The following is a 14,352-nucleotide window of genomic DNA, read 5'->3' as shown; positions in this document are numbered from 1 at the left end:
GGTGTGTTCCTTGGCCCAGTACCCACATGTAGTAAAAATGTCATGACAATCTGTCCACAAGTTTTTGAGTAATGGTGTCCAAAGACAGAACGACAGAACAACAGACAGACGGACAGACAGATAGGCGGAGGTAATAATGGATATTGTGTGAGTCTGACATCTGATTGTTGGTGAATGAAATCTGTTGGTGTGTTATCTTTGCCATGTGGCTGCACACCACACACTAAACCTGTTATATTATGAAAGTCAGCTGACAATTGTGAAATSTTGCCGTGTGAACCAGGCATGAGGCATAACCAGAGTAGACAAGTCATTCATTGGTTGGCTAGCACCAATCATGTCTTTCCCAATATGAAATCAAACCACATGAGGCATAAACAGACCWAAACAGTTTAGTACAAATGTTATATTTCTGGAAAGTTATCATTAATCAGAACTTCATCCATTCCCCCGTCTGAGACATGTAAACAATCCGTTCCGGCACATGGAGAAATGCCTCGTGTTCTTGTCTCGTTTCATCTCCCTATCTGTTCTCATCTGCGTTTTCCGTTTATCACATTCTAAACACACAAGCTTCCGGGAGCCCAAGCTTAAATTGGCAGTTTTCCTCCATGTAATCACATCCAAAAGCCGAACAAAAGAGCAAGAAAAAGGCGAGAGTGAGAGAGTGGAGGCATTGTTTGGAAACGGGAGATGCTTGAATGAAGTGGAGAGGCGATAAGTGGTGAACTCTGCTCGCGCCTGCCTGTAAGATGGGCTCTAATTTGCCTATTTGTAGCTGTCACTTGTGCTTTGTGCGCCGAGATTGAGAGCAATTGACAGGCGGTGACTGCAGGCGACAAAGACGTTTTCAGCGTTCATTTAAATCTGATTCAGCTTTTTATCTGTGCTGACACTCGTGACTTTTTTTTTTGAATGATTTAAATGTAAACCCTTTTTCTCCTGGCCTTCTCCTATTGATTTAGTTTCACTGCTACTCTTATCTAATCGTGCAAACTCATTTATTTTATTCTCTTTGGCATAACCCTGCCAGAGCTTGTCGGGTTCTCGGGACAGTTTTTACACTTTCCAGTTCAACAGGTTGCAACAAACATTGGTTGAATAAAGGTTGTTTATTCAACTATCCTAATAGTTTTGTTTCTTTTTTCTTTTTTTGTTCTCCTCGCCTAGACTTATCTAATTTTCTCCTCTCCTTTCCACTCCATAGAGGATTACGACAGAATCCTTGATATCCAGCTGTAATCCGACACTGGAAATCCAGCTCCAACAAGAATAAACATACACAAATACTCAAAACACACACGTTTTTTGGGGGATTTYTTTGCTTTCAAAAATCTCTACTTTATGGTAATTTTTACCAAAAAGCACCATCTATGTACAATACAGCTACATCCTTTGAGAGAAACCTTCTCAGAATGGGCAAAATTCTGCTCTGCAGAAACAAAAAAAGAAAAGACATGAAAGATAAATAAAAGAAACAGAGACGTAAGCAGAGTGCTCTACCTCCCAGCTTGTCTCTGTCATCCCCCTCCAGGTGGGGCCTTGCTGTCAGCTAAGCTCCCCCCCGCCCTTCCAAATCCCCCTGCTGAGACCTACAATGGCAGATTGGCAACCCTAATACCACAGCTCGCTTTATCTGCCTGAATTAAAACCCAATTGATGCACTGCTCTGGGAATTGCCTGCTCACCGAGTTTTTTTTTTATTTAAAGTATTAAGGTATTATGTGTGTGGGCACATGTTGAAGTGAAAAAAATGTAATCAGATGGACAGAAGCTCATGGCGTATCAGTYGGAAGATTAAACACTGAACTAATTCATCTGCATGTAGGGCTGCTGTTAGCCTTTTATTAAGAAGAATGTTTGTTTTTCCAGAAGATATAGAGGGTGTTTATCTGTGTTTTTGCTTGCAACGACATTTATTATAATCCAGGGAGTGCACAAACGGTGAGATGGGAAGATTTTTTTATCTTTCTGTGCATCCGTCTAGGGTTTGCCTCTTTAAAACATTTTATTTGGATAAAAGGTACTCATTGCAAACAAGGAAAATGAACATAAAGAACATTGTTCTGAACTATTGGATGGGGCAGTTTGAGTTTACTAATGAGTTGGTGATGTGCTTTTCAAGAATTCTTTTTAAGTATAAAAGTTCAAGAGTTTTTCTCTCTTCTAAGTTGTGAGAATCTRAGTCCGAAAGACCTGCAACACGCTTGTTTAGGCCCTCATTTGAAAAATTAAAGTGCCTGCAAAAAATGACGTAAACAAAGAAAGAGGATCAGAGTACAAAACGAAGGACAGGGGGTGAAAGAGAGAGCGAACAGCAGCGCTGAAAGGAGACACGGGAGGGAGGGAGCCGTTATCGGTACACATGCAAACCCCGCTGCCAATGTCTCGGTATGTCAGTCCGTCTTTGCTTACGTTCCAGTCGGTCTTGCGTCTTCCCTGTTGACAGCTGATGGCAAGATAGCCCGCTAAGTCGAAGTAAGACTTGAGTTTAGCAGGAAGACGGGCTCCTTCACACCTGACCTTAGCCTTGTTGCTCACACAGACTTCAGTCTCGCTGCAGGTTCSTCTTCAGCTGTGGTGCAAGGTCATGTTTTTCTATCTCCTGGGTTTACCRCTCCACTCATCAACCACATGCATTATACARTAGCTACATTCTAYATGCTGACCTGTTACAATTCTGAAGGAGGCACTTTTGAAGCTTCAGGGACAGAACCAGAACGGAGAGTGTGTCAATACTGCGAGCCTCCYGCTTGGTTGTTGCTTTAGGTTTAGGCGTTTTTCCACTACGGAACGATCCTGATTTAGTTATTTCAGGTGTTCTTGCTGAATCGTACATTTTTCCTGGACTGCGCTCAGATTTAACACCTGCTCTCACACTTCACCAGATGTGCTAGACTTCTGGTTCCAACAGCTGTGGTTTGGAAAAAATAAACCCTCTTAATTAGCTGTAGTGTAAAAACAGCCATCTTAAGTTAAAAAAAAAGGGCATTCATGAACATGGTTTTTAAAGTTTTATTGGGGACGATGAAATCGAAGGCTTCAGGTTTGGCCTGTCTCAGTTTGAAATGTGATATTGATATTGACATCCTTCAAGCTTTTTTCTAATGCTTTTTTCCCCCTGATTATTTCCAACAGATTCATCGGGACAGATGACCTCATCTCCCCTGGGCTCGCCGACATCCCACCGAGGAATGCACCCCCCTTTGCTGAGCCCAACCTCCATGGGGCCCTCTGGCTCTTTGCACTCTCCTATCAGCACCCTGAGTTCACCGATGAATGGCCTGGCGTCTCCGTTCTCTGTTATTAGCTCCCCCATGGGACCTCACTCTATGAACTCACCTGGCATGGGATACGGGCCCAGCGTAAGCCCCCAGGTGAGACCCGTGCCATCCACCCATACACCCTGTATGCACTTACCCCAGTACCATAGTGGTTTTACATCGCATGCTTTCAGACTTGTGTTGGGACATATAAGGAATAACTTCATAAAAATGGTGCATAAATAAACATTAATCATTTAGGATTTATCTCCAGAAGCTGTACTTGTAATTGCATTTTATWTAATATCTCATTGCAGCGTGAATTTCATCAGCTAAGTAGCTAAACATGCATTTAACTCTTGAGCCCCAAAACTGTTTTTTCCATTTTCTATTTCCTTTAACTTCTTTTAACTTAAGATCTGTCAGTTGAACCTGGACATGTTTGGTATCAAWAAAAAGCCAAGAATCTTGGCTAAAAGCTCATGGAAACTATTTTACATCCATCAAACGCAGTTCAAACGTCAAGCAGTTGAATCAGAAAGTAAACTGCAAAAAATGGCGTCATTGCAAATCTGTAAATACATCCAAGCAAAYGTGTAAAGGAAAAATGTTTGACATTATTTTTTAAAAGCAAGTCAAAGCAGATACCTAAATAGGTTATAATGTGTGTTGAAAGTTTTTTTTACTTGATTTTGAGTGAATATGGTCCAAGTAAAGTCAAAAATAATTTCTCATTATTTTTATATAATATATATGGTCACAAATAAATGTTTGGATAATTTTTCAAAAGAAGAAACATTCAATAAGTCTCTTCAGGCAGATAAGAAAAACATAAATAACTTTTGGATGTAAAAACTTCAGATTTCTTAACCTTTATGAATGGCACCATCATGGTCTGTCCTGTGCAGAATGACAAAATGCAAAATTATTTCTTTACTCAAACCTCTGTAACTTTGCTCCAGTTAGGTTTAGCAGCATGAATCTTTGCACAGGTAATGTCCACAMGTGGATTTATGGGTTCCAAGAGTTTTTTTAGCCTGATTAATTATGGTTTTAAACAGGTTATATACTGTCAACTGAAAAWAATATTCAGGTAGGAGTGAAAAATCTTTTAAATTTCTCTAAAACCACAGCAGCTGTTTTAATACTTACACTTCTGATGAAATCTTCCAAGTGTTACCTTTATTTTATTACCAATATTATTTAAGTAGAGTTTGTAAATGCYGAGATACACTCAGTTACATTTCARCATGGTGTTTTGAGCAAAAACTTTAAGAAAACCGCTTGGGGATTAAGAGGTTAAAAACTAATTCTTGGTTCWGTGAAGAATCTCCAAACTATGCCGACTTGTTGACAAAAAATAAGAAGAACTCCTCCGTCTTCCTGTTTAGTTAGCATACAGCACAATGGATCCTGGGATATCCTCGGCCAGGAAAGATACTCGGATGCAGCCTTCATTTATGGGATTTTGTTAGCCGCAKTTGTCGGCCGCACCAGCTGGAGCCCACGCTTTGGGGCAGCCCTTGGCGCGGTGATGTAAGCAGCCGACAATTGTGGGCTTTGAAGGACGCAACCCCAGAATTGAGACACAACGTATGTCTTGGTCAGCTGTGTTCTGTGCACACCACCATCTGTCAGGGTGGGGCACGTYGTACTTCTACCTTTTCTTTCYTCTYATGACATCTGAATCATTCATGTTCACATGCATCAACACATCATTCATATTCTTGCCCGTGAAGCAAAAATTGTTGCAGCAAATTTTAATTCTTAGGACAGAATTGAGAAAAGTTTAGAGTTTAACACCCTCCATTGGTAGCAGTTCTTTACATCAGGCCAGCAAMGAGTTGGTACCACAGTAGCAGTGGTTGTCCTGGCCGGGAGTCGCTGGTTTGGCAGTCGAAACAAACAGAACTGGATCAGAATCCGCCACTGGCTCTGAAACTACACTGGGACAGCTTTAGTGGAAAAAGGGTAAATATAGAAATGGACAAAGCTTACTTGTTCAGTTTGGGCAAATTGTTTATTTTGCATTATGAGAACGTTTTTCTGAGTGTTTCAAGCTCCTCTGATGAYGACCACATAACTTAAACATCAAAAAACATTTATTTTCAGTAACTTTAATGGTTCTTCATAAAACAAATGCTTGTAATTAAAATGATCTAAATATGGCGTAGTGTATGTTTTAGTGAATTTTACTGGTAGTGACTTAATGATTAGGGAGGTTGTCTTTCCCTTGGCTGTTCCTGAGACCCTGTTCTTGGACACTGCACCCACTGCCTCGAATGTTATTATAGGTATACGGGCGAGAACATAAAAGAGCTGCACACAGAGAATATAAAGTACCAAAACAAAAACTGCAAAGTGGCGTACAGAAACTGGAGAGGGTAAAAAGGCCACCATTTCCATGTTCACTTTCAAATTACAAGCTTAAACAGCTGCCCTATGAACCAACCTGAGGACTGATTGTCTATCATGTCTCACAAACTACACTATAATTTTCAAAGCAGGCAGCTCCGGCAGACAGAGGCCCAGCTTTGACCCTGTGGTTCAGTCCATCAGGGCCTATTCAACAAGGATTTCACAATGGCTTTAGCTCTGTCACTCTTGCTTTCACATGAAGTGTGCTCTGCCTCCGTTTGTCACTTTCCTCTCTGTCCCGTCTCTCCAGACCTTTCTCCCCGTTTTCATTTGTTTTCAATTCTTGTCTTTGTCACATCGTCTCAGTTTCCACTCTTTTTCCTTTACATCTCTGGTGTTTCATCAGTAAGCCTTCTTCATATTAATAACACACACAGAGACAGACRCACACACACACAAAATTAAGACATCAAAGCTTGCAGTGGCCCAGTTTCTGTCTGGAGCCATATCTGAAATTAAAATTGTTTCCCCGCACAAAATGGACCTTTTTCTTTTTGGTTTATTGATAAATGTGTTTTAAGCGCGTGGACGGTGCGATGCTGTTTGGGGACGGGCTTCTCCTCGCTGCTTATCTGCACCTTCTTTACAAAACTGTCCCACATGTTACGGAGTTAAGAGTGGATTAGAGGCACTTTGAGCAAACGGACAGACTCTTTCATTGCTAGAAAGCTCTCGTCCTTCTCCCTACCCTTCTCCTTCCACTTCCACTTTATAATTCCAGCTCTTTTTATCTGTCCTGCAGTAGCAAATTTTACATGCAGGTTGGATGTTTTGGAAGGTGGTTGAATGGTCTCGTTTGAATGTATGACAGACATAAATGTGGACATTTAGCCTGAAAACATCCCCTGTATGAAATATGGCTGCTATTAAAATGATAACTTGAAGGCTTAGAAGTTGCTAACTGGGGAAAAAACATTAAAAACTATACATTTTAGTCTAAATAAAGAAAATAGAGATTTTTTAGGGTTTAGTGAAATTTATTGTCATCTTGTTTATTTCCTAGAGGCAGAAATRTCTGTCAAAGTGCATTTAATTTTATTTTTTAARGTTTAATAAGAAAAAATAATAATGTTACATTATTTGTTAACATAAGATGATCTAATTGTGATGGTCTATGTAGTCCATCAAGACCTTTAGTTGATCATGTGTTTAGTATTATGAGTTTTATTAACATTTCCTCAGAAATTTTCACACAACACATCAATCACCTGAGTTTCTGCGCTGAAAAGCATTGCATCAAACCTTTACAACCTTTTTTTAATACGTCCCTCAGCACCTGTGTTAATGATAGTAATTAGTGATGTTCTGTCAGAAGGATGGGAAAATGGAGGCAGCATCCGTGAGGATCGAAGAYTCAGGTTAAGTCTTGTTTTGTGGTCTACTCTTCCTGTGCCAGAATCATCTGTATTTGTTGCAGTTATGGTCTCTGTTTCAAATCTGTCACACCCATTTAAGAAAAAAAAAAACAAAGTTCTTGGCATCGGTTATGGCTCTGTAGAATAGAAATGTACTATTTAAACAAACATCCAAGTGATCTCATGAGAAAAATAAACATTTTTTAAGGGGGAAAATATCCTGTTTTGATCAAGATCTTTAAAAACTGGTCTAAAGAAGCARAAGAAATAYGACCATGTTTTCTTTTAACTGCTAAATAAGCCCTGTAAGAGAGATTTTCAAGTATCCACTAGTTGTGGTCCTTAAAGTTCTGCTCTTTAATGTTGACATCATGAGGACTTAATGCCTTTTTCCACTAAAAACCACATATTTTCTATAACTAAGCGGTGACATTTAGTCCCAGCAAAAGAAAACGGCTTTGTTTTCTCCCTCAGAAAACTCTCTTTTTAGGAATTTCAGGCATTTAACTCTTATTTTTGAGAATTGGTTTTGTCGTTTTTGTTCTTTTCTCAGCACCACATGCCTGTATCCAGCCTTTTGCGTTTGTTTCTAAAAGAGAGCAGCGTGCGAAAGGAACTTTTTCCAATTTCTCTCGTTGGCAAATATCACTTCTCTTTTAAACATTCACAGCTTCCAGTAAAGAGTTCACATGTGCTTYATTGACACATTCCAAGTTGAGCTGTTTTCATTCAATAAGCATGTTTGAAGAAAAAAAAATTGTTGGTACTCAGATTAAAACCTTAAGAAGCAGTTTCAGTTCCAAAAATGTATCACGATAGATGCATTTGGAGTCAACCCAATTCAAGATAGGTCATTCACAAGACGATACTAGGGCTGCAACTGACTATTTTGATACTATTTTGGTGGACTAATCTGCAATTATTTTTTCAGTCGATTAGTCAAGGATTGTTTTTGTCWCAACATCCATCTAAGCTTCCTGTGAGTTCACCTCCTGTTCCAGCTCCACCTCACCTGTTCATCATACCTGTGAATGTCACCCTGATATCCAATGTCTCTACTTTAACATTAAAAGCTCAAAAAGGAACTTAAAATGACCTATGAAACATATGTAAGTAATAGCTTACTCAGATGCATTTTAACATTAATACATGTAAACATAATACAAATAAAATTACGTAAACTGCAAGTAGTGTTTTAAACAAACAGCTAATGAAAAAATGCCAAATATCAGCCTCTCCCCAGCATGAAGGGGCTGTTAACCTGACCTGCAGGGTGCACACGTAGCTTTGAAAGTCCAACATAAACTAAAGAGTAGCTTTGGTTAAAGTGACATTCAAGTGCATAAAAGTAAGAAGACAATCCATTCTGACTGAAATCGTCCTGGATGTGGCACCATAAAACACCATAAAAAACAGGAGAAGACGAGACAGGATGAATTATTACTATAATCCAGTGATTTTTATATGACGTGTTAGCATAATTGCTAGCTCTGCTACCAACAAACACTGTGTTCTGATGGTAAACTTACAAAACTTATAAACAGTTGGCTACAACTTGAAGTGATCTGTCTCTGAAAATAAGATTTTTAAAGGCATCAACCTGAYGAACAAACCAACTTTATGGAACTTATCATCTACAGCAAACGGCTTTAGCGTGTTAGCTTCTCATGATGTCATGTTTTTGCTGCCGCTGTCTTGCCATGGAATGACAGAGTCTGCATCTTACTTTCTTTGGTTGATTTTCAGTAAAATGTAGCCAACTTTGGTAAGTTTATATCTTGTTTTTTTCCGTCTTTGGTCATCTTTCTGTTTTGCCATCATTATCGCTCTTTGATTTATAATCAACGTTGTGGATTATGTTGTCTAATCGTTGCAGCCCTATCTGTCATGTCTCAGCGTGAGGGTGTCTTAGTCTAAAATGTAAGGTGATGTGTTTTTCTCCCTAGAGCTTTAAAACATATCAAGGCATCTCTTGTTGCTCAGTGAGGGTGGAGAACAGTATGAGAGGTTAAAGATGTTGGTGCTGCCCTGTGGTGGTGAGGCGTGGCACCCCTGATTTAAGTCAGATGGTGTATGCCACTTACTCTCAACTGACTTGCCTTTTTTATTCAACTGGAACAAGGTCACGCCTTAGCTCATATTTAACCATCACAGGCCCCCCTGCCTGTACTAACCACATACGTTTTACAGCCATACACTTTAATTCTGATRATTTCACACACACATACTGCAATGTGTTGAGATCATAAAACAAACACCGCAATTTATTCCCTTGTTTATTTCTTACTGTCCTCAAGAGGCGGCCTGGCTCAGCGTGAACTGCAATCAACATCGTCTTTTCTAGGCATTAAAAAACATGAAATCTAGTTTTAAAAAAATCACGCTCTTATTCTGAAAAACAGCTGCTATTTCTGCTTAAACGTGGTTAGAATTAAAATCAGCGAGGCGGAACTGTCCGTCACATCAAATGAGAGCACTGCACGGTGAAGGCTGGGGACAGGATGACTAGAAGTTGCATTCTGAAGCCCCGAACCACATGGAAAGACAGAGACGGTCCTTTATCATCAGCCAGTTCCTGCGTTTCAAAACAGACGTACTTCCTTTCASCTTCCAGACACTCTTACATGCTGAGACCATGGATGAAACTTTTTACTTTCTCATGGACATCAGTGGATTCTGATTGTCCTCAGGAGATCGAAAAAGAATCTGTTTCTTTTATATCTCTTTTTCTTTTTTTGATCAGGGCCACACACTGACAGACGAGTTATTTGAACAAGAAAACATTTTGGCAGTGACTCAAAGTGCATGCTTTGCCTCTTTAGTTTGTGGTTTTGCTTTTAGAAGACTTGCTGCCTTGTTTGCGGAGGTATACGAGGAGATTCATCCCCCGGCATGTGGTCAGGAGTGTTACTAGGCCACAACTACGCTCTATTTGATCAAATACCTCAGCGGTTGTGTCTATTGGGTTCAACGCCAAACCCCTCAATCACAGACGACGCAACTCTTCAAGCAGCTGGAAGGGATTATAGGAAAGGGTTGGAATACATTTCACACTTCCAGTTACAACAGTAAGAGTTGTCTGGCTGTTGTCTTTTGTCGAAAAAAAGGGGTTCTTTATCTTCGGACCACTGTAGGGTCCAACTTTCCATTTTGCGGTCTCGGAGCTCTTTTTATGAAACCTCCCTGAGGAGCCTAAACAAACAGCAGGCCTCCAGTTTTTTCTCACTGTACCTTAAAAACACATACAAAGCTTTAGTGTCTCTGGGTTCAAACGCAGAAGAAGAAGAAAAAAAACTCACAAATGTCAAAAAAAAAGTGTAAATGCTTTAAAAGAAATGGAACACACGCTTAATAGGCTATAAATGAGCGGCGGCGGTGATGTCATGTTCCAGTTCTGAGTACGGTGTGTTCAGGCAAGAGTCACTAGGAAACCAAAATACAACATAATCAGGAGAAAAAGTMTTTTCCTGTGCTGGAGTAATAAAGGACCCGTTCCACAACTCAAGGTTTTGATGGCAATTGCTGTTGTCACTCTGCATGATGTTATAGTTGCCACACAAAGGCTCTGTGTTTAGGCTCCCCGAGTTATGAAGTAAAAACTTTTTTTTTCAGTCAAAGCTCTCTCCAGGTAGCAATTAGAACATGATTCAGAGATTTTTTTTTCCGTTCCACTGTTAGTAAAAGGGAGAGTGGCTAATGTGTGGGTTTAGTTTTGTTGTACTTAAATGCAATACAGCACTTAAGTTAGTTTTTGTTAGAAATATCGATTGTACTAAAAGAAATCTTAGAAGCAAGCCTTTATTTCAACCAGCAGGAGAGATAAATGTATGATTAAATTATTATTCTTTAAAAATAGAGAAAAAAGGAGCAAATAGATTACTGGAATTAAAGGCTTAAGTTTTAATTTGAAATGTACCCGAGCCAGCCATCTCCACAGGTACATCTCTCGAGATCTGTCAGTACTCAARGATGATGATGATGATGTTACCACATCAAGGTTAAACTCAATATCTGTCAAATTCATTGCGTAATAGCTAGGGATGTCCCGATACAACTTTTTCACTTCCGATACGATACCGATATTGCAATTTTGAGTATTGACCGATACCAATATTGACCCGTTACCAAAACAGTACAAGTCACACGCTTTTACCTATTTTATAGTGTAAAATCTTAGAAAAGTCTTGATCAAGTCAAACAGTGAAAAAGAGCAGGTATGAGAAAAACTGACCCATTTATTTTTAACCAATGGATCACATACATTTTAAACTGAAGAATGTTCTACAATTTAATAAATAAAATTAATTACAATACCCTGAAAAAATAACATAATAAAAACAAAATGTACTTTTAAGATGTAAAATAATTCAAAATCACTCCAGTTATTTTTTTTTTTTTACCATGTCAGCCTTGTGCTGCTTTATGGTGGGAATAACTGAAGGTGGGGACAAAACAAAACCCCACATTATATTCTGTTCAAAGTTAAGAGTCCACAGGTACAATTTTACTGACTGTAACTAAATCAACGTGATCATTGATAGATAGATCTTTATTTGCCATTTGTACATATACTAGCAGTTTATACACATTGGAATTCTTGTGTGGGCATCTCTCCTAGTCAGTATAGATGACAGAACAGTAATGATAGAAAAAACATTATAAGGTCTAAGAAAACAGTATAAGAACAATAAAAAAGGAAATATATACAGTATATATATATTTTTCACATACACAACAGTACAATCAGTGTGTCAAATGTAGGACCTGTATGCAACTTAGCAGCATTTCACATTTCTTAGGGATGAATGAATAAATTCATTGCACTTAATCTTCACTAAAACAAGTGTGTAAATAGATTAAACATCACTCTACAAACAAGAGCAAAAATAAATAKTAAGAATCAGTCAGTTAATTATTAATACCTTCTACAGTCTGAGCATCATGTGGAGATTAGCCTCTCTCTCCTGCAGGGAGCAGTTTTTATCACTGCTCTCGTCATGTCACGCTCGTATTCCAAAACAAAATCTGCGCTCTTCCTTTCTTCTGTCCATCAAGAGATAATCCACGGGCAACATTCTGCTGATGTCAAAACCGTAAAAAGCGTGCTGTCCTCGCTTCTGCCCACAAGAACCACTGGAGTGAGAGGAGGTTCTGCTCGGTTGGAATCATGGAGACACTTTTGGACCGAGGCTGAACCGAGCCGAACAGCAAAGCTGCTGCCAGGGTGGAGAGTGGTTGTCGCTCCGGTTTAAAACATTCACAGTTCTGTGCCCCCTCGGAAAACTTGTGCGTGACAACTTTGCACTTAGCTTCAACTCTGTTTCTGATGAAAATGGAAAGTTCTGCCGACATTCTTGCTAACTTGTTAGCGCAGCATGTTGTTGTGATCACGTGAGCGCTGCATGCTGGATCCAAGCGCTGCTGGATAGAAACACTGGAGCGGAGGCAGTGACCTGCTGGAACGGACTGCTAAAATCGGAGCGCTTTTATCGGACATTTTTTATGCAGGCCGATAAAATCCRATACTCGATTTTTGGCTGATATCAGACCGATATCCGATATTAATATCGGATCGGGACACCCCTAGTAGTAGCTATTTTTGTGTTTGGGACTGTCATCTTTGATAAAATTGACTACAAACAGTAGCCGTGTTTCCATCCATTTTTAATGCGCATATTGATCCAACGTTTAAAATCTCCCCAAATCTCTATCAGAAAACATATACGATATTTTTTCAAAACATTTATGTTTTATTTAGTTTTTTATTTATTTATTTGGTTTTTTGTGTACAAAAAAAACTAGTGGTGGGGCGGYGCCCTATCGTCCCCTATTGACCAGCCGCCACTGATCTCGGGACAATGGAGAGAATTTATCCAGAAGGTGTTGCTACTATCAGAAAGCTTGATATGACACAATATGTGTCATATCAACTAATAGTGGCGATGCTCCAGACATGCTGTCTGGAGAYGTGGAAAAATAAATGTAATTCTGTTCACGTAAGAATATCCASGAAAACGCAGACAGCAAGAGGGTCCAACTGCAGCCACTACAATTATTGGACAGTGGGAACATCTGATCGAGGTAAATGTTCGCTACGTCCGAATTTATTTCATCTCCCCTTTTGCGCATTAACTGTTTTTCAGAAGCATAAACAATTTTTTTACGAAATTGAGGACGTTTTTGCAAATTTTGCCATTTCCATTCACCTTTTCTAATGTGATGCTTCAAAATGCGCATAAAAACGTTGATGTAAACACGGCTACTGGCTGTAGCTAAATCCTCCTGAGTACGCATTTTTGCCTGCATACATCGAAGGCTGTCTCAGTTGGTGAGCTCCTTCTCATGCGGCAGATATTCGAATGTGACCCACAAAACCATGAAAATGAACGCTGCATCTGAATATCTTTCCCAGGATTCATTGCACTGTCAGCAAACAGAATAGAAAAACAAAGACGTCACAGTTTTTTTTTTTACCAAGTCAGCATAGTTTGGAAATTCATTRAAGACTAAAATATTAGTTTTTGAATGCATGTTTAGCAACTTAGCTGATGAAATTCATGCTGCAATGAGTTGTTAAATAAAATGCAATTACAAGTACTGATTCTGGAGTTAAACCCTATTTATTAATGTTTGTTTTTCTACTAACATGTAATGTTTTTAATTGGGAAGTTAGATTTAAAATGGCAGTATTTAAAATCCAACAGTACAGTATGCATCGTGGTCATGCTGGAGGATGTTAGGTTCGTCTTACATTTGTGGCACTACAAAGGATATGTCATTTAGGAAGATGCAGCTGTAAGGCATAGAAACTTTAACGTTACAGTAACATTAAGCTCGTATTTTACAGAACTGCCTACTAATGTAGGCTTATTATGTTGTGTTTTAAATTCCTCAGAGAGGCACATTTCATTAAAGAGCTCAGAATAATTCTTTMAGGGCTTCATTTGCATCTGTTGCTGTGATCTTACTGCAATACAACACTGTCTGTGTGGACATCTACACTGTTAAACCCTGAAAGTGAATTACTTTCTGTCGGACTAATTGTACTTTTCTGCTCCCACACACCTGCAGCAGTTGTTGTAAACAGGAAGCTGGTGTGAGTCATAGTTACACAATCATTTTCATGCTCATACAGGGGGTAAAATAAGTATTGAACACGTCAACATTTTTCTCAGTAAATATATTAMTAGAGKTGCTAATGACATGAAATTTTCACCAGATGTCAATAACAACCCAAGTGATCCATACATACAAAGAAATCAAACCATAAATGTCCAGAAATGAAGTTATTTGTAATAATGTGGAATGGCACAGGG

At 39.1% G+C, this 14,352-nt stretch overlaps 1 protein-coding gene across 4 annotated transcripts in view; it reads left to right on the top strand.

The window, feature by feature from the left end:
- Positions 1–14,352, top strand: part of rxraa (retinoid X receptor, alpha a) — a 122,842-nt gene that overhangs the window by 72,092 nt on the left and 36,398 nt on the right. For all 4 annotated transcript variants that reach the window (XM_014002473.1, XM_014002474.1, XM_014002472.1 and 1 more), the window contains exon 3: positions 3,139–3,377. In XM_014002473.1, coding sequence (XP_013857927.1) covers positions 3,139–3,377 — 239 coding nt within the window. The remainder of the gene's footprint in view (positions 1–3,138; positions 3,378–14,352) is intronic.

Source organism: Austrofundulus limnaeus, unplaced genomic scaffold (assembly GCF_001266775.1).
Source record: "Austrofundulus limnaeus strain Quisiro unplaced genomic scaffold, Austrofundulus_limnaeus-1.0 Scaffold13, whole genome shotgun sequence".
Lineage (NCBI taxonomy): Eukaryota > Metazoa > Chordata > Actinopteri > Cyprinodontiformes > Rivulidae > Austrofundulus > Austrofundulus limnaeus.
This window is presented reverse-complemented; position numbering and strand designations above follow the sequence as displayed.